This window comes from Strongylocentrotus purpuratus, unplaced genomic scaffold, assembly GCF_000002235.5.
Source record: "Strongylocentrotus purpuratus isolate Spur 01 unplaced genomic scaffold, Spur_5.0 spur5_scaffold_20, whole genome shotgun sequence".
In the NCBI taxonomy this organism is placed as follows: domain Eukaryota; kingdom Metazoa; phylum Echinodermata; class Echinoidea; order Camarodonta; family Strongylocentrotidae; genus Strongylocentrotus; species Strongylocentrotus purpuratus.
Window position 1 is genome coordinate 17,661,389 of NW_022145606.1, and position 21,667 is coordinate 17,683,055.

At 39.9% G+C, this 21,667-nt stretch overlaps 1 protein-coding gene across 1 annotated transcript; it reads left to right on the forward strand.

Moving 5' to 3' along the window:
- The first annotated feature begins 3,576 nt into the window (after nucleotides 1–3,576).
- Nucleotides 3,577–21,667, forward strand: LOC100889368 (proton-coupled folate transporter). The gene is made up of 7 exons (XM_030992955.1): nucleotides 3,577–3,607; nucleotides 4,727–5,645; nucleotides 6,541–6,711; nucleotides 7,516–7,659; nucleotides 16,942–17,025; nucleotides 17,941–18,097; nucleotides 21,216–21,667. The coding sequence occupies exons 2-7, from the start codon at nucleotides 4,772–4,774 to the stop codon at nucleotides 21,325–21,327; spliced, it is 1,542 nt and encodes a 513-aa protein (XP_030848815.1). The 5' UTR covers nucleotides 3,577–3,607; nucleotides 4,727–4,771; the 3' UTR covers nucleotides 21,328–21,667.

Genomic DNA, 21,667 nt, shown 5'->3' on the forward strand with positions numbered 1-21,667 from the left:
ACCAAATCAAACATAAACAATGGTACAAGATATAACAGCAATACAAGAATGATAGGTTTGGGACCCAAGTGAAGCACAGCTTGTGCAGACGCGGATCCAGGATTTCTTAGGGGAGGGGGGAACTTTTTTGGGGGTCCCAAAAAAAAAATCGCAACGACTCAGCCAGCCGCTAAATAAGCGGGGGGGGGGGGGGGGGGGGGGGGGGGGGGAGGGGGGGGGGGGGTAAGAGGACACTTTTTTATGGTCTCGAAATTTGAAAAAATTGACATTTTGTTCCGTTGGGGGAGGGTGAGGTCACCTTTTTTAAGGTCAACCATTGGCATATTTTTTTTATAATCACAAAAGGAGGGGGGGATTCGCTCCAAAATACACACATAAAAAAAACCGAAGGGGGGGTTCGACCCCCCCCCCCCCCCCCCCCCCCCCCCCCCCTGCGTACGTGCCATCTCGTCTGAATACAGTTTTCCCCCTCCCGCGCGAAGCGCGGAAGCTTTTACGTAAATCATTAGAGAAAGAAGACGCTTCGTGTACCGTTTTTTACTCTTAATCCTCGTCTAAATTCATCCCCCCCCCCCTCCCGCGCAAAGCTCGGAAGCTTTAACGTTTCATTAAATCATAAGAGAAAGAAGACGATTCGCTGTACCGTTCTCGACTCTTAATCCTCGTCTGAATTCAGTTTTGCCCTCCCCCCCCCCTCCGCGCGAAGCGCGGAAGCTTGTACGATTCTTTTGGGGGTCCCAAAAAAAAAAATCGCAACGACTCAGCCAGCCGCTAAATAAGTGGGGGGGGGGGGGGGGGGGGGGGGGGGGGGGGGGGGGGGGTAAGAGGACACTTTTTTTATGGTCTCGAAATTTGAAAAATTGACATTTTGTTCCGTTGGGGGAGGGTGAGGTCACCTTTTTAAGGTCAACCATGGCATATTTTTTTTATAATCACAAAAGGAGGGGGGGATTCGCTCCAAAATACACACATAAAAAAACCGAAGGGGGGGTTCGACCCCCCCCCCCCCCCCCCCCCCCCCCCCTGCGTACGTGCCATCTCGTCTGAATACAGTTTTCCCCCTCCCGCGCGAAGCGCGGAAGCTTTTACGTAAATCATTAGAGAAAGAAGACGCTTCGTTGGTACCGTTTTTACTCTTAATCCTCGTCTAAATTCATCCCCCCCCCCTCCCGCGCAAAGCTCGGAAGCTTTAACGTTTCATTAAATCATAAGAGAAAGAAGACGATTCGCTGTACGTTCTCGACTCTTAATCCTCGTCTGAATTCAGTTTTGCCCTCCCCCCCCCTCCCGCGCGAAGCGCGGAAGCTTGTACGATTCATTAAATCATTAGAGAAAGAAGACGATTCGTTGTGCCGTTTTTGACTCTTAATCCTCGTCTAAATTCAGTTACCCCACCTTCTGCGGGAAGCGCGGAAGCTTTGACATTTAATTTAACTATTAGAGAAACAAGACGATTCGTTGTACCGTTCTCGAAAATAATCCCCGTCTGAATACAGTTTTTCCCCACCCGCGCGAAGCGCGGAAGCTTTTACGTTTCATTAAATCATTAGAGAAAGAAGACGATTTGTTGTACCGTTTTCGACTCTTAATCCTTGTCTGAATTTTATAAATGTTTTTTGTCCGTTCCTTTTTCTTCATACGTCCTTTTCCTTTTCTCTCCTCTCTTTTTTTGGACGACGGTTTTTTTTTGGGGGGGGGGGGGGTGGGGGAGTGGGGGCGCCCCCACTGCCCCCCCCCCCCCCCTGGTTACGCGCCTGCGGTCAGATGAACATCTTTTGATACCTTGTCCGCCCCCGGAAAACTCATGGGTTGAAGGCAAATTACGGTCAGATAAGCATTCAGGGGCCCGCCTCAGGGCCCCTGGTGGAGTCGAGGGTGCGGAAACCCCTGAATCTCAGGGGTTTCAGGCATTATTTTGATTACGGTCAGATGAGCAATTTTTGATACCTTATTTTGTTGTGACACTGGTAGATAACTATTTTTTCTTTTTAACCTTTTTTTTCGGTCCTTTTAGCTCTCCTTTTTTCCTTTTCCTTCTTTCTCTCTTTTTTAGCAGGCCGGGGGGAGGCAAGGGCATTTTGCCCCACCCCAAACCCCGATCCACAATTTGTTGGCGGAAAAAATTGCAACTGATACCCCTTCTTTCTATTTCCTTCCTTCTCTCTTATTTTGTTGATTGGGGGAGGGGGAGGCGAGGCTCTTTCACCCCCCCCCGATCACTTCTTCCCCCTTTTCTTTTCTTCTTCCTCTTCTTTCTTTCCCTTTCTCTCCTCTTTCCTTTTCCCCCCTCCTTTTGTTTCCCCCTTTACCCCCCCCCTTTTTTAGTAGAGTATAGGGATCTTTCAGTGCAATTTGAGAACCTCATTTGGCGCATTAATGTCCACAGGCACTTCCTGGAAAAAAACGAGGCCTTCTGATTGGTTAGAAGTTAGAGAAAAGTGATCTGCCACGTCGCAAGACGTTGTATTTGCTTCGTTGCTGCGCAATGGGGGTTGTAGAGGCCACCGATTACCGACATAAGGCTAGCCACACATTACCGACAATGTCTACAAATTTAACCTTATAAACCCGGGGCTATATGCAGGAACTAAGTTGTTGTTCTTCTTCTTTTGCTTTTTTTTGGGGGGGGGGGGGGCTACACGCCTGGCAAGAGGGACCCCATATTAGGCACAAAATTGCGTGCCCCGCCCCCCTTTCCGTAAAAAAACCTTTTTTTATATCATCCCCCTTTCTTTTTTTTCACCTGGCTTCTTATTATTCACCTTTTCCCCCTTTTCTCTCCTCTCTCTTCCCTTTCTTCCTTTCCCCCTCTTAAAGCTTCTTCCTTCTCTCGATCATTCCCTTTCCTTTCTTCATTTTCCCCTCCTTTTTCTGTCCCCTCCTTTTAATTTCTCCTTTTCTCCCTTTTTCTTTTTTTTTTTAACGGGGGGGGGGGGGGGGCACCTGCCTCCTGAATCCGCCACAATATAATATTACTTAGCTCACTAAACTCACGTACGTGTGACAGATATCGAATCTATATAGGCCCTATCGATCTATATTATGCAATTATCATCATAACTGCATGTGTACGTGTATGTTGATTAGGTATAGTCTACAGTATAATGTTTGTGAGACACGTCAGTCACAGAAATTTATGATCATCCACTTAATCAACCGAAGAAATAATGATAAAAAAGCAAACTCGTGACATATGGGATCAAAGTCCATGGAATATATAATCCTAGCTACACCTCACGTAGGCCTACTGACTGGTACCAAACCAAACGAGGAGGATGAGGGGGTACCGTCCGCAGCCGTCCGCACTGTTGGTTTTACACCTTGTTGTTGGGTTGAGTCTTCATTGCAGAAAAAGTTGGTTGCATATTATATAGCTTATAATATATATAGGGTCTAGTATGCTTTTAAAACACAGTAACAGAAACACATGTTACAAATGTGAAATAGTACTTATAAGAAGAAATTCGAATTTACGAGGCTTGATTTGGGGAACTCTCATATCATAAACTCTTATAAACCGTGAATGAATTATCGGCCACTACCAGCTTCTTGTACTTGGAGCCTGCATATATAGACTCGTACCAGTCATACAGTGGAAGCTAAAAGTGTAAGTACTGGATAATTGTTTATTGTGTTCTTAGCATTCTTCCTGTTGACCTTGTTAGTTATTTGTAGTTCTCGTGATTTGAAGTATAAAGTACAGATATGTGCATGTGATCGTGATAATCATGATTATAATAATAACTGGATTTATATAGCGCCTTTTCCAAAGGATACAAGGCGCTGCACTGTCTCTGACTATCAACAATTTAAGAGGAGTTGTACAGGTAAGTTTTCATTTGTTTTTGAAGAAATCTAGTGAAGTACTAGGTATAGTTTGTTCCAGAGACGTGGGGGTAGGGGTGGGGGGGGGGGGGGGCTAAGGACTAAAAGGATTTGAAACCAGCCTGTTTACGGGATTTGGGAATGACAAAGGTAGGAGCTGATGAAGACCTAAGATAATAGGATGTTCTCTGTTGCTGAAAGAGTGAGGAAATGTATACAGGAAATTAGTGTGGTCCATATAAATACTTCGCAGACCATATACACCATGCACCATCTTTGTATTTTTTTTTTAATAAATAGTTTTATTGGCGTGTATCATTCAGATATGAATATTTACGCAGATATATTAAGCTCTTACTCTTAGCTAGTCTTGGTCTAATAAAAGTGTGTTCAATAGATGCTCCTACTAACAGTGGCGGATCGGGGGGCCCCCATCCCTGGGAAAAACAATGTGTAAAAACACGTTAATTTTACCTTTTTTTTAGAGATGGGCCCCCTTTAGGACCAAACAAAAAATTAGTGCTCACTACCCCCCCCCCCCCCACTAAGCGAATTATCGGCCGGCGCGATTTTCAATTTTTACGGGAGCAAAAAAATTGTGCTCACTACCCCCACTGAGCGAATTATAGGTCAGCTATTTTGCCGCTAAATATTTCCTCACAAATTGGGCCCCCTCCCCTGACGCCGGCTGGATCCACCCCTGCCCACATACCAGTATATTGTTTACCAATTTTAGACAATTTAATCAAATGTTGGGATATATTGCTTTAAATCTACATGTATAGACTCTACTGCACATAATACTGTTATAGATCTTATAAACTGAACTTCCCTTTGTGAAATATGTGATAATTAGTATTTTATAGCATCCTGTCTGTTTATTATCATTGTTTATTTATAGATTCTGAGGAAGTACGCTTCACGATTTTCTGATAGATTAGTCATCATGGCAGGAAAGGAAAAGAGGGACACTTTTGATGAGGAGGAGGCTGAAGACTTGATGGACTGTGCATCTCAAGAAGGGCCAGCGGCCATGACAGAGCCTATCATCAAAGAATCAGAATGTGGACGGGAGCGAGCACGTCGGCGTTGGGTTACCGTTGAGTTCATTGTGATCCTCATTGCGGCTAGCTATGGGGGTATGGCCACACTCTCAGGACAGTACATCAGACAGCGTGTAAGCTTAGATCTCTATGGCAACACAACGCATTCAAACAGTTCACAATGTAATCAAGGCAATGCTACTATGGAAATAGAAGAGGAAATACAGAAGATCACATCAAAGTGGTCTCTTTATCTTAATACTTGTGCTGCACTTCCAAGTATCTTCTCTACTTTGATCATCGGTACGCTCAGCGAGCGGTACGGTAGAAGACTGCCTATCCTCTTACCATGTATAGGATTCCTAGGTCAGTGTGTTGGGCAGCTCTGTGTTGTTTATCTCAGTCTTCCTCTGAGTTACCTACTGTTTGGTAATGTGTTCTGTGGTCTGAGTGGAAGCCTGTCTTTGTTCATGGCAGGGTGCTTTGCGTACATCACTGATATCACAACAGAGAAACAACGGATGGTGAGAATCGTCGTCATAGAGATTCTCATATTTGCTGGTATAGGAGCAATGCAGATCGGTTTGGGATACATGATCAAATCACTTGGTTTTGGGCTAAGCCTATGGATACCATTCACTGCCGTGCTCCTGAGTGTTATTAACGCTGGAATACCATTGCTCCTCGTAGAAACAATTGTTCCCAAGTCAAAAGAAGAGCAGAGAGATTTGGCTGAAGTTCTCAAAGACATCATTAATCTATTTCGTGTAAAAACAGGTTAATATTGTATTCATTTGTGAAAACTTCATTCACTTCATTTGTTCTACAAAATGTATACTTTTTTTATAAGGGTAATAATAATAATAATAATAATAGCTCACATTTATAATGCGCCTAATACTTTGTTTCTAGGCGCGGAACATATTAACATATAATAACAGATATGAAATAATAATAACAAATAACAAATATGAAACATCACATGAAAGAAGCATTGAAACGATTATGTATTAGTGATGGAATAATTGAATGAGTATGCAATATGCATTATTTCAAATTCAGATGACAACAAAGGATAATGCTTTACATACATGTACACACTATAGTACTTCGCAATTTTGGCAAATCGAATTTTTGGGATAAATCTTATGTTAATTGATTAAGGTATAACAGAAAAAGGTCAGGAAATTCTACCAGTTTCATTATGGATAGTGAATAAAATTCTAGTAGAAATTCTAACAATTCCCTACTGTTAATTTTGCATATTTGTTAAATTCTATTTAGACTACTCCCCATAGAATTTAACATATATACAAAATTAACGGTAGTGGATTTAATAAAAAAAAAACTGCATGACTTAATTAATAACAGTAAACATATCTTGCAAATTTGGGACCTTGGAATTTTGGATTGATAAGATTTGCCTGAATTAGCAACTACATGTAGTTTATAAATGCAACATGCATTCTGATGGCAGGCGAGGGTAGGGTCTTGGGTATAAGTGTAGAGTTTTTTAATTATAATTATGTGAGCTGATCTGATCTACATGTATTTGCAGGGCCCTTTTTGTAAGAACAGCACTGATCAACGCTGATTCCATGGATATGCATACAAAAAATATTATTGTGTTATTAATATCATGATTGTCTTTTTACTCTTTTATTTCAAACAGATAATCGCCTGTATCTGCTGCTGACAATGTTTGCTGTGAGTCTTCTAGTTGGTATCGTGATCCAAGGGGGGATCGCGATCACCGTTCTCTACGGGCAAGGACAACCCTTTTGCTGGGACTCAATAACTATTGGATTCTTTATTACTACTTCACTAGCTATACCAGGCATTGGTAAGACTAACCATCTATCAGATGGATAACTCAATAATGTGGGTATCATCCCATTGAATGTTGTGTTCAGTATTAAGGGCGTGTTCTGCTATTGCTGAACGAGATGGAATGTTTAATATAGGGGCAGTGCAATTTGAATTTTAAGGGATGGATTAGAGTTTGCATCGCTAACGAGTCACGACGGCTTTCCGGCTATTATAGGTGGACCCTTGGATTAGAGGTGTCGTGGTTGAGTGGAAACGTCGCCGGACTGTCGATCACAAGGTCCGCGGTTCGAGTCCCGCTGCGGCACTAATGTCCTTTGGCAAGACATTGATCTACATTTGCCACACTCAACCCAGGTGATGTAAATGGGTCCCTGACAGGAATTAATTCCTTGAAATGCTGGAGCGCTGTATAAACGGCTGCTAGGCTATAGAGCCGGGTAATAATAAATGTGCCTCGGAATAGAATTATCTAGATAGATGGCGCTATAGAACTGCCTATTATTATTATTATTATTAGTAAAGATAGAAGTGGTTCCCAAGAATAGGAGGCAATTTGTATTTCCTGTCCGATCCCGGATGACCTTTTCTGATATCAATCACTTGAAAAAAGGTCCAACGTTTCCAAAATACTTATTTTTCTCTGTTGCTATGCTCCCTCCCTCATTTATAGTAGATGATGTGCAACCCAAGCCTGTAGAGTCTTAAGTTTCCTTTTTTTGTTTAATGTAGGAACAATAGTTAAACAAATTGGGGAAAAGTCATTTTGAAAGTGACATTACACAGTGTGCTAATTCATCCCATTTATTGTGTGTTTCAGGTACGGTAAGTGGAGCCGGCATCTTCCAATGGTGCAAACTCGGCTACCTGTGGATAATACAGATCGCTATCTTGAGTTGTCTAGCTAATACTCTAGCATTAGCATTCACCTACGTCATTCAATCGACTATTCTCATCTTTGCAAGTAAGTTGACACATTTGATCTTTTCAAGTAAGTTCACACATTCAATCTACTAATGTCAACTTTGCAAGTAAGTTTACACATTCAATCAGCTTATACTGCACACTCGGGTTGCGGCGTGCTGGAAAACACTTGGGTCACGGCTCACTGGGCCAATTTTTTTAATGGTGTCTTCAAATCAGCCTACACGCTGGGAAAATCTTATCTTAAATTAGCGACTGTGTTTAACCATTTTTCAATGGGGATCCGTGGGGAAATTTACTTTAAAAAAGAATTTGGAAGTTGCGATTATTTTCTTTAATGATAGAAAAATAAGAAGACAATTATTCAGGCTGACATTAGGAAAGACAAAATACTAGGTGGATAAAGTTGATTTTAGAGAAAGTGTAATACTACAAGGGAATATGACTTGTGATATGGTATCCGTAAGAAATTTAGATTTTCTCCTCTGGAGTCAGGTGAGACTCCAAGTCAGTACTTGGTTAGGATAGGACACTACCTAGGACATTTCCTCAGCACTACATCCTGACTTATGGATCCTGCTGAGTATCGACATAGAAGTAGAAGTAGATAGGTGGATGGAGTTGTCTGAGACAGAAAAGTCCTCTGAAGGTCTTATAAACATGTTGCTCAAGCAACAGCTCATTGAGAAGGGTGGCCCCTCCTTAGAAATGTTTCTGAAAGAACGAAAGCCTCAGTCGGTTTCGGAAATAATTAGTTTCGCTGATACATTTGTTGAGGCTCATTTTGGTCAATTTGGGAATGGTAAGATAAGAAGAGGAATAATGGTGACTCTAGATCTCTGTCGGTGACTAAGAAGGTTATGTTTGGAACATCTTGCTAATAATTGTAAGGTTAGGTTACTTGCTGCAGGTCTTGTAGACGAGCGTAAGGCTGAGAGAAATTCTGGTACTAAAGCAGAGATAGGAAAGGTTGACTATCCCTAGTGTTTGCCTGGTAGCCCAGAACCTGATAGTACCAACACATGTGGACTGTTGTTTGTATTATCTGTACTTGTTGATGTGCATGTTGCAGACTACTTTCAGGAGAGAAGCTCAATCGGTACTGTGGGCTGCTGCCTGCATGTCAGCTTTAAGCTAAGGAGCAGATTGCCAGTAATAGATGGGAAGATTGGATTCCAGGTTGTTAGTGTTCTGCACGATACAGGATTGTCAGGGGTAGTTGATAGGAATTCGTTAGTCATGCCTGATCAGTTCACTGGTAAGAGTAGATTGAGTGTAATTCTTATAGATAGGGACATTTTGGTGATTTCCTGTGGCTAGGATAGATATTAGGAACTGCAAGAGCATATAATAAATCACCAGTCTTTGATCTTGTTCTTGGGGAAATAGAACATGTTCATTTGGTAGGTAATCCTCTTCTGAATTGGGAGAGAGATTTGCCTCGGATTGATAATTCTGAAGGAAGGTTGTCTCAGGTTAATAATTTTGAGAGTAGTTCACCTCAAAGTGAAATTCCTGAGAGTGGTTTCACTGGTACAGATGGTCAGGAGAGTAGTTCGACTGGGGAACTCCAGAGTTTGGTGTGCTTCAGCCAGATAGTTCTGGAGGAAGTAACACTAGTCGTGGTAGTGCTATTGGAATGGCAGTGCAGACACGGTCGCAAGCTAGACTCCAACAACCTTTAGTCATGCCATCCCTAATGTATCTCCAGAGGAGATTAAGAGAAAAACAGGGATAGATCCTACATTGAGGAAGGCCAGAGAACAGGCTCAGCTACAGTTCGTGATGGTCTTATTTCATAATGGAGGATAGGTTGTTATATAGAGTTTTTAAACCAGCATTGACTTCAAGCAATCCTGTAAAACGGTTAGTTGTACCACAGCACAGGTATATCAAAGGCAGTATTGAAGTTAGCCCATGAAGGAATCTTGAGCGGTCATCACGGTATTGGGAAAACCACAGAGAAGATATTGACATGCTTCTTTTGACCCGGTATTTCCGCTGATGTTGTCAGGTGTTGTTTTAGTTGCGATATATGCCAGAGAACAACTGAGAAGGGAAGAGTTTCCAAGGTGCCAATTGGCAAGATGCCTGTAATCGATATATCCTTTTCATGAGAGTAGCTATAGATTTGGTAGGTCCCATTCATCATGTAACTTCGTATGTATAATATACTAATACAACTGTTGACTTTGTATCTCGTTATCAGAAGCAGTCGCATTACCTAATGTCGAGACCGCCGCAGTAGCTGAGGCTCTACTTGGTGTGTTTTGCCATACAGGTGTTCCCCAGGAGATTCTTTCTGACTATGGTAGTCAATTCACTTCAGGTTTGATGCGGGAGGTCAGTAGGTTGTTGTCCATTATAAAGCAATTGACCACTTTGCCATATCATCCAGCCTGTAATGGTCTGGTTGAGAGGTTTATTCAGACATTGAAGCAGTTAGATTATCAATAGAGTTTGTGCCGACAGATTGGGATAGGTATTTAGGCCCTGTTAGGTCTGCGCCCCGATCTTCACTTGGTTTTTTGCCATTCAAATCAATCTATCGTAGGCAGGTTTGAGGTCCACTTGAAATTCTCAAAGAGTTGTGGAGTGGGCAGCCTAAAGATGCTGATGTCAAGTTGACTTATCAGTATGTGACGGATCTCAAGGAACGTTTTACTTAGGAGAGTCCTTTGAAGGCAGCTCATGAGGAGCTACGTATTTGGCAGTTTCTAGGTATGCAGGCAATTACAATGCCAAAGCGAGGAAGAGAAATGTTGTCTCAGGAGATAAGGTCTTGATTCTTCTACCGACTGATCACAATAAGCTTCTTCTGCAATGGAAGGGTATATTCAGAGTGAAATGACTATTGGCTCGGTATGAATGGGAAAGTGTGTGTTTTCCATGTGAATCTATTAAAGAGATATACGAACAGGGTCGATGGACAGGTCAAGCGTGATGATGTGAATGTGGATGGAGCTGTGGATGTGATCAATCAAGCTTTGATGAGGATGATGATGTGGATGTAGGTCTTGATGGTCGTTTAGTCTCAAGTAGTTTGCGACCTCAAGTTCTGTCATCAGAGGCTCAGGAAACGGTTGAGAATGTGAAATTTGGACCGAATTTGTCTACTGATTGAAGGACTACTATTAAAGACTTGATGGTAATTAATTTTAGGGGTGTCGTGACTGATGTTCCATGGAAGTCACACATAGGAGCTCATATTCTGTCCAACTGACATCCGGTGATCCTGTCAGACGGAGGCCTTATCCAGTTCCTCATACTCTCAGAGGAGTTATATAAGAGGAAATTGATAAGATGCTTGACATGGGTGTCATTGAGAAATCAGAGTCGCCATATTCGTCTCCTACAGTGGTTGTCAAGACGCCTGATGGGGGTCCAATAGGTTTTGTATATAGGTGTTGATTGAATAAAATTACTTTATTTCATACAGAACCTCTCCCAAGTGTGGACGGGTTGTTTGCTGGTTTGTCAGGGTCAGGGTCAAGATATTTCTCAAAATTAGACTTGAGCAAAGGCTACTGGCAAATAGCACTGTCAGGTGATGCTAGGAAAAAGGCTGCTTTTTCGTAGTTCTAGTGGTTTATTACATTTTCTAGTGATGCTGTTTGGGCTTGTAAATGCACATGCAGCATTCAGTAGGGTGTGAGATCTATGTAGAGGGGCATAAGTAATGTCACCAACTACATAGATGACAATTCTAATTCTAATTCTACCAGTAATTCTAATTCTGGTTCAACCAAATCAATTGATTCATAATATATTATAATCAGTTTCTCAATTTATTAATGAAATTAATTTGATATCGTAAGGTATTTCGATCTGCCCTCAATTTCCTTAAAATTTGTGCACTTATTTCGAGGGAAAAAAACTTTGTTTTTCTATTATAATCATTGTTTTTATCACAGCTCTATAATCAATGAAGTACTTAAAAGTAGTATTTGGTTGTGCTCAATTAGTACTCTTAACTTAACCAACATACAAGTAATTGTAATCGCCTCATTCTTTTAATAAATGTTGATTGTTATTGCCATACATAGTTGTAACCACTGCCTTGTGGTTCACGTTCTCTTTAGCAGTGAAAAAAATACACGGGGGCTCTGGGCGAAATAGCCCCTGAAATGCCCAAAAGAGCGCCCAAAAATCAGAAAAGAGCCCCTGTAAATTTGCATAGAATTCAACGCATAACACATTTTAGAGTGTTAATTTCATGCAGGCAAGTTTGAAAAATAGCCCGCGAAAAAATAAATATTAATTTTTTCCCTGCTCTTTAGAATCTAAGGCTAAGGGAGCAAACCCTAACAGAAAACCATACCAATGTGACAGCATTGAGGGCGATTATCGATATGGAACTCCAGACATCCTTCGACCAGTCACTGCAGAGTCTAGTGGTTAACACCCGTCCTGGCTTGTCCTCGCCGGTGTGAAAATGCCACCAGTTCCCCAAGGGAGTGCCATTAGTAACTTGCAAGAGCTACTAGTACTTACCCACCTTTGCAAGCAGCCTTCATGAAAGTGAAGACGGTCATTGTCGCTTTGTGACAGACAGCTATTACTACTACTACTACATAGATGACAGTCCAGGGGGGTGTTTCATAAAGCTGTTCGTAAAGTCATGCATGACTTTATGAATGACTTAAATATGAAAAGCCAAATGGGATACTATATAATTTTTATTTGCACCAACTCAACTTGAACTGTGCAGATGTAGATTAACATTCTCATTATTTATAACAAACATTTTAATACAAAGTATATTTTTTGCTATAATTTAATTGAGGTTATTGGAAATAAAGTCACACTTTGTTAAAACATCAGGAAAAACTTTGGGCATCCTATCTGGCACTTCATATTCAAGTCGTTTGTAAAGTCATGTGTAACTTTACAAACAGATTTATGAAACACCTTGGACACTTCCACATGGGATGATCAACTAGTTGCACTTAGTGAGTTGTTCAGGAGGTTGAGAGCAGCAGGTTTGACTGCTTGCCCTAGTAAATGTCAGTTAGGGTGCACAAGTGTTGAGTTCCTTGGTCATGTTGTAGAGGGAGGAAAGATCTGTGAGAAGGTTTGCAATGCGCCTTTTTGGGTCATTTCTCGGTCTTGCTGCTTACTATAGGGGATTTATTCAGAATTCTGCGTCTAAGGCGTCACCTTTGACTGAAGGTTTCGATCTGATCTGCTTCATACCACACAAGAAGCATGGAATTGCATCCTATGTCAAACAAGGCATAAAAGCATCCACCACCGGGTGATCTCCTGTGAACTTAGCTCTACAGTAGAGCACCTTTGAAGCTATGGGAACCCACTTCTGCAATTTGTATAAGCCACCACCTGTAGATGTTGAAATCATACTCTTCCCAAAGATGCCCTGGAACTCCTTTGTCTGCGGAGATTTCAACAGTCGCAACACTGCCTGGGGATACCCTAAGACCAACAAGAATGGAAAGCTCATTTTTTAATGGCTTGAATCTCAGGAGGTAGTGATACTGTATGACAGCAAGGACAACCCCACATTCTACTCAGGGAGCAACAAATCATGGACTTGCCCCGATCTGTCACTGGTTTCATCAAACATCAGACACACCTGCTCAAGAACTGTCCTTCCAAAGTTCCCGAGGTCTGGCCACTGTCCAATCATCATCTCAAGCGACATCAAGCTTCAACTCTCCAACCTACCAAAGAAGAGATGGAATTTCAGAAAAGCTGACTGGCCCAAGTACCAGGAACTCACAAACAAACTAACATCTCGACTGCCAGACCCCTCCACTAGCAATATGAATGACTCCTACTCTGCTTTCTGCTTCATGTTACATCAGGCGGCAAAACTCTTCATCCCCAGGGGCAAAAGACACCCGTATATTCCATGCTGGGACGAAGAATGGGATCGTCTGTATGAATCCTGCACTAAGTCCAAGACCATTGAAGAAAGAGAGGCTGTAGAGAACGACCTGCTGCTATTACTAGGAGAAAAGAGGAAGATTAGATGGGAAGAAGAAGTCTCCGGGATCAACTTTACCCAGTCTAGTCGCAAGGCTTGGACTACCATCAACAAACTCACTGGTCGAAGCAGTGCTCCAAAACAGTGTTCTGTTACTGCGAACTCCATTGCTTCAGTCCTAGTTAACAATGGAAAGTGGTAAGATAAAACCACTGAGGCCTAAACCCATGCACTCTCGCTCTGTGACCTCTGAGATAAAGAACCTCCTCAAGTCCACTCCAGAGTCAACCTACATATCTGAAGCCTTCACCTTGGATGAGGTTGAAACTGCACTGAAATCAATAAAGTCCGGCAAAGCACCAGGCAATGATAACATCCACACAGAGTTCCACAATAACATGAGTCACAAAGCTACTTCCTGGCTACAAGCATTTCTCTCTACCTGCATGGCAACATCCACTATTCCATCAAAATGGAAGACTGCTAAAGTTATTGCCATTCTGAAGCCCAAGAAGCCTACAGACCAAGAGCTATCGTCCAATCAGTCTGCCATCTCACATCTACAAGCTACTTGCCAGTATCGTTGACACTGTCGAATAGAAGCTATCTACTACACAGACAGGTTTCAGGAAAGGTAAATCAACCACCAACCAAGTGGTCCGGCTTGTAAACAACATAGAGACGGCCTTCCAGAAGCAGCAGAAGTTTGGTGCAGTTCTTGTCTACCTAACTGCGTCATTTGACACAGTATGGCACCCATAGCTTAAACCTCAGGACCCTGCAGATCATTCCAGATGTGAGAATTGTGAAATTCATCATGCTTCTTGTACAAGATTGGTCATTTGTTCTTGAAACATCAAACGGCGAATGCAGTAGGAAGAGGAGACTCCGCAATGTTGTGCCGCAAGGCTCTGTCCTCGCTCAAATACTTTCCAACATCTATGTCTCTGATATGCCCAAGGGGAAATGCATGTACGGTAGTATTCCTATGCAGACGACACCGCACTAGGGTTCGACAATCACTCCTTCGAGGCAATCAAAACATCACTGGAGAAGGACCGGAGTATGCTAGCTGAGTTCTTCAACAGATGGCATCTCAAGATAAGCATACCAAAGACTGTATCCTCCGTCTTCCATCTGGCAAACTGATGCGCCAATCGAGAGTTGAATATCTTACTGAATGGGTCTAGGCTGAATTTCGACCCCACACCAAAGTACCTAGATGTCCCTCTTGATCGAAGCCTCACCTTCCACGAGCATGCCAAAGCCACAGCTCAAAAGACCCAAGCAAGAGTGTCTTTCCTTGAAAGAAGCTTGCAGGAACCAGATGGGGAGCTACAAATCCCCTCACGGTGCTTCTGGACTTCGAGAGCTCAATGATGAGACAATCGGTTGGCTAAATAAGGACCTTCCTATTTAGATGATGTACTAATTTTTTGAACTTGTTGTGCTATATGAAGTATGTACATTTCGGACATACATATAGATAGTATTTGTGCATGTTTACTGAGTAGGCATGTTTGATATAATTATAATCATAAACAAATAAGAGCTAATAAAACTTGGTGCTTTTACATCTTTGATACATAAACGTCATAATACGTTGACTGTTCTTCTGTAAACTCGAAAAACTTTTGTTTAGGGCGTGTTCTAGTGGATAAGTTACCCGACTGCAGATCTATCACAAGGTACAGGGTTCGAGTCCCGCCGCAACACTAATATCTTTTGGCAGGACGTTAATCTACATTTTCCACTCTCCACCCAGGTGTTAAATGGGTATCTGATAGGATGCAAAAGTTAATGTGGTTGGATGAGCAAGTTCGCACTTGTAAAATGGTGACTGGCCGGAATACTCCCCAGTGAGTGGAGAATGTGCATACATTGTGTGCAGGTAAGCCTAAATCCGATGACTGGGGTCATAATATATACTACGCCTAGAAACAAGTATTAGGCGCGTTATAATTGTGATCTATTAATATTATTGTTATTAAAATTGTCTGAGATTTTGCGTACCGGCAGCCAGTTACTTTACTTCAGCTTCTACTAATTTTCTCCAGCAAAAATCCATCAGTGAAAGTTTGAAGAGACAATCATAAGTGATTATCATTAACTCTCGCAACATAAATTTCTTCAGATTTGAATAATTACCACAGTCCATATAGACTCTGGACATCTTTTGACTTTGTTCCGTTTCTAGACTCTAATAGATCTAGATCTAATTTAAATTGTTTAATCAATGTCAACAGCTGATATTCCCTGCAGGATTGATTTTGTAAAAGAATTCTTACTCTTGAATTTGCTTATTCATTTGTTATATAAAATAAGGTTTATTTAAGGTTAATTTCAAATCTCTTTTTCAATATATTTTCCTCTTCTAAAGCCGATTTGAAGACACCATTAATTTGTTTTAATGGCCCAGCGTTTAGTGTTTAGTATAATTTAATTTAATCTACTATTTCCATCTAATACACATTACTATTCTCATCTTTACAAGTAATTCACACATTCTATCTGCTATTTTCATCTTTGCAAGTAAATTCACACATTCTCGTCTTTGCAAGTAACTTTAAACAATCATCTACAATTCTCATCTTTGCAAGTAAGTTCACACATTCTCGTCTTTGCAAGTAACTTTAAACAATCATCTACAATTCTCATCTTTGCAAGTAAGTTTACACATTCAATCTACTATTCTCATCTCAGTGCACATGGCTATAAGACTACGCCTACTTGTTTCCAATTCATCGTGACTGTCTCATGGACCAGTGATGACCTGGTGGTAGAGTTGCTGCCCAGCAAGCTGTAGATGGCAGGTACAAATCCTGTTGGTTCCAATATTTTTTCTGACATGTCTCTAAGTATGTGACCTTCATTTACTTGGTGCAAGCCAAAATTACCTTTCAACAGTTGAAACTTCTCTCAGGAAGCCTAATATTAAAGTAAGTTCACACCTATTATCTATTTTTCATATCTTTGTGAGTAACTTCACTCATATTTCCTACTAATATTTTCTTTGCAATTAATTTTATTTGTTAATATGCTATTCACATCTTTACAAGTAAGTTCGCACGTTCCATCTACTTTTCATATCTTTGCGAGTAATTTCACTCATATTTCCTACTAATATCATCTTTGCAATCAATTTCATTTGTTTAATATGCTTTTCACATCTTTGCAAGTAAGTTAACTCATTTCATCAACTTATCTAATTTCAATGCACATATATGACCATGTCTACTTCATCCTTCGTTACAAATGCAAGACAATTAGTATCATGTTGAATTATTTTCACAATTATAGATGCTATTCTATTAACGTTGGGTACCAGCTATTTTGTCAGAGACAATCCTGAATTCTTATATTTCTTTTCCATAGGCACTTTTCTAGGATTGTTCAAGCTCCTTGGCGTTCCTGTCATACGTACATTCCTCTCAACAGTCGTGCAGGATCATGAACATGGTAAAATATTATACAAATAATGAATGGTTATGAGTTCAATAGTGCGAATATGTTCATGAGTTGATAGATTAACATTCTATTCAACGAGGCGTCAGCCGAGTTGAATAGAATTAACGTTAATCTTTCAACGAATGAAAATATTTGCACTATTAAACGAATGAAAAACATTCATTATTTGTTTTATACAACATCGAAGAAGACCTAATAGAACGTTAATCAACAAATTATGCTTTACTCCTTATAAAGATAAATTACAGTTCGAGTCAAGCCTTCTCAATTACATGCAGATTGCCTTCGCGTCAGACACACGCAGGGATACGCGCGCGCACATGCAGCAGAGAGATACGCAGTCTGCATATAACCAAAAATGCACGACCGTGCAATATACCATCTATTGAATATCATGTGACCAACAATCGTCCAATCAAATGACAAGGATCCACGTAGGTGTTGTATAAAAGGTTTCATATAAACTACTTCTCCTGGTAATCAAATGTATATATGGCATTGCACCTGTGTATATTCGTGCATTAGCCCTAGTATATGCACCCAAACACAATCTGAGTCCAAATATAACTAAAAACGCTCTTTCAAATTCCTGTGCAGACCTAATCTCAAAAGAAAAAATCAAAAGATAGCACCAGAACTCTGGAATAAACTCAGTTGGATCAATTTAAATCTTAAATGAAAACACAATCTTTCATTAATGTGTAGTTTAAGTTTGTATGACATAAATACAGTGATGTTCTAAAATGCATATACAGACCATCGTGTTATCATGCATTTATTAAGCAATGTGCTAAAGTACTATTATCTATTATTTAAGAAAATAATATTGTTGTGAACAACATAGTAGAATTGAGTGAAGGTTGTCTCATGATAAAAGTTTTTTACCCCTGATTTTATTCTTTTTAGGGGCATTGTTTGCTTCGCTTGGTGTATTGGATGGTCTGTGTTCGTTTCTTGCCTCACCCATTGTGAATGGAATATACTACAGTACTATCGACGTATTATCAACTACAGTCTTCTTCTTCATGTCTGCTTTATTATTCATCCCTTTTATCATTACAGGGTAAGTTTTCATCTTTCTCTTCTACTACTACCACCACCACCACCACTACTACTACTATAAGGCATACTACTACTACTGCTACAGAGATGCCAACCCTCCCTGAACATTTTTATGCCTCCGCCACCGAAGGTGGTGCCGGAGGCATCATGTTTTCGGGTTGTCCGTCCGTACGTCCGTCCGTCCGTACGTCCGTACGTCCGTCCCGTTTGACCGTTATCACAATATCTCAAGAACCATTTAAGATTTAAACTTAAGACTCTGGAATAGTATTTATCACCATAGGAAGACGATCTGATTAGATTTTGGAGTACGTAGGTCAAAGGTCACAGGTCACAGAGGTCAACTTATGAAATTCCTTGTATTGAGTTTGTTAGCGCGATATCTCAAGAACCATTTGAGATTTAAACTTCAAACTTAAGGATAGTATGTATCACCATAGGAAGACGATCTGATTAGATTTTGGAGCACGTATGTCAAAGGTCAAGGGTCACAGAGGTCAACTTATGAAATTCCATACATTGAGATTGTTATCATGATATCTCAAGAACCACTGGAGATTTAAACTTCAAACTTAGTGATAGTGTGTATCACTATAGGAAAACAATCTGATTACATTTTGGAGCACGTAGGTCAAAGGTCAAGGGTCATAGAGGTCAACTTATGAAATTCCATACATTGAGATTGTTATCATGATATCTCAAGAACCACTGGAGATGTAAAAACTTCAAACTTAAGGATAGTATGTATCACCATAGGAAGACGATCTGATTAGATTTTGGAGCATGTAGGTCAAAGGTCAAGGGTCACAGAGGTCAACTTATGAAATTCCATACATTGAGATTGTTATCATAATATCTCAAGAACCACTGGAGATTTAAACTTCAAACTTAATGATAGTGTGTATCACCATAGGAAGACAATCTGATTAGATTTTGGAGCACGTAGGTCAAAGGTCAAGGGTCACAGAGGTCAACTTATGAAATTCCATACATTGAGATCGTTATCGCGATATCTCAAGAACCACTGGAGAATTTTCACTTCAAACTTAATGATAGTATGTATCACCATATCATAATATCTCAAGAACCACTGGAGATTTAAACTTTAAACTTAATGATAGTGTGTATCACCATAGGAAGACAATCTGATTAGATTTTGGAGCGCGTAGGTCAAAGGTCAAGGGTCACAGAGGTCAACTTATGAAATTCCATACATTGAGATTGTTATCATGATATCTCAAGAACCACTGGAGATTTAAACTCCAAACTTGTTTAAATTGCTCTATGGCGGAGGCATCATTTTCGACTGCGCGCAGTCAAAATTCCATCTAGTTTCATATTTTTATTTGTCACTCAACACAAATTTTAATGCCTCACTGATTTCTGAATGAATCCTCCCTGAGGAGCAGAATGTAAAGGTTGGCATATTTCATACTACCACTAATACCGACATTACACTAATACTGATACCATACTCGTTTCGCTGCATCTTTACAGACCAGAAAACCTCAATTCATTTACATTCATTTATGGTATCAGTACTAATACTGATACCATACCTACTACTACTGATACCAATACCAATATTTATTACACTAATACTGATACCAACACCAATATTACACTAATACTGATACCAACACCAATATAACACTAATACTGATACCAACACCAATATTACACTAATACTGATACCAATACCAATATTACACTAATACTGATACCAACACCAATATTACACTAATACTGATACCAATACCAATATAACACTAATACTGATACCAATACCAATATTACACTAATACTGATACCAATACCAATATTACACTAATACTGATACCATCCCAATATTACACTAATACTGATACCAATACCAATATTACACTAATACTGATACCAATACCAATATTACACTAATACTGATACCAATACCAATATTACACTAATACTGATACCAATACCAATATTACACTAATACTGATACCAATACCAATATTACACTAATACTGATACCAATACCAATATTACACTAATACTGATACCATCCCAATATTACACTAATACTGATACCAATACCAATATTACACTAATACTGATACCAATACCAATATTACACTAATACTGATACCAATACCAATATTACACTAATACTGATACCAATACCAATACTTCACTAATACTGATACCATCCCAATATTACACTAATACTGATACCAATGGGTAGCGTCTACTATTACCAAGGTATTAGTGTCACCCCCCACGGGGTTATCCATGTCCATGAGGTGTAGTTTTAATGGAGCCTGAATGTTTGTTTGTGTGGTGGTTTTGTTTTTCCCACCATAACCTTAATAAAAAATATCTCACCATCCCTCTGATACTCACCAAGCGGATCGGTTTTCCTTTTACTTTTTTAATATTTGTATTTCTCTTGAAAAGGGATACAGGATTTGTTCTAATACACCTACCAGTCATTCTAATTTATTGGTCCAAATGGAAATTTGTTACGTTTACATGCTTTATTCACATACAAAAAATAACAATAAATGTACATGTGACATGGTACATTACCAAAAAAAAGAGTTTAGTGAGAACAAACATATATCACTTGAACATTCACATTATGTTTACATTATATTCAATGTTTGTCCATATATCCAGTGTAATTACAAACACAAGATTACATTGTAATTATTATTATTATTATCATTACCAATATTAATATTATTATTATTCATTACAATTTAGTTTCATTAGTATACAAATAATACACAACAGTGAGGGCATTAGTAAGAATTACCCACACTAGATACGTTTGGACTGTTTGAAGGCACCGAGTGTGGGTAATTACACTAATCATGCCCAAACAAAATGATGTGTATTATTTGTTTTATAGTATTATGTTTTATTTTTTTAATAAAAGATGTCTTATAACATGATTTTGATAATGACCGATCATTACCATTGGATAATGACCGGTCATTATCCAAATAACTTGTTAGGCAATATAAATGCCTGGTCATGTGTACGCTTTCAACCAATCTTTTGATTGGGATCCATGTCATCTTCTTATAAAATAACTAAGTATATCTCTCTTCCTCCCTCTATTTCCTTGTACACAGTGCCCTACAATGCAGGGGATTTGGAAGAGAAAATAGAAATCGCCCTCTATCAATGAATGCAGACGTTAATGATGAAACAGGACTTCTACCACCACCAGAGAATGATCAGTAGATGAGCCGTCTATCAATCATTCAATGCAGACGTTAATGATGAAAGGGGGCTTCTACTACCACCAGAGGATGATCAGTAGATGAAGCATTTATTCCCTCTGCAAAATACAACTGATGCCTTTGTGGAAGGGGAAGTCCACCCTCATATTAAGTGGGTTTTAATAGGAGTAGAAACATTGGAGAAATATGTCAGTGAAAGGTTGAGCAAAAACCGTCTCAAAATGAAAAAGTTATGAATTGTTGAAGGTGCGATGAACCAAACACAGATTTGCAACTCTGTGATGTATCTTGCAACCAATAACCAAAAATAATTGTGTTTTCCCTTTTGAAAAATCGCAATC

Excerpts from the sequence above, each read along its gene's own strand:
- LOC100889368 (XM_030992955.1), top strand. The coding sequence starts at position 4,772 with ATGGCAGGAAAGGAAAAGAGGGACACTTTTGATGAGGAGGAGGCTGAA. Across the intron at positions 5,646-6,540 it reads TCTATTTCGTGTAAAAACAG|ATAATCGCCTGTATCTGCTG; the intron begins GTTAATATTGTA and ends TATTTCAAACAG. Across the intron at positions 18,098-21,215 it reads ATCCCTTTTATCATTACAGG|TGCCCTACAATGCAGGGGAT; the intron begins GTAAGTTTTCAT and ends CCTTGTACACAG.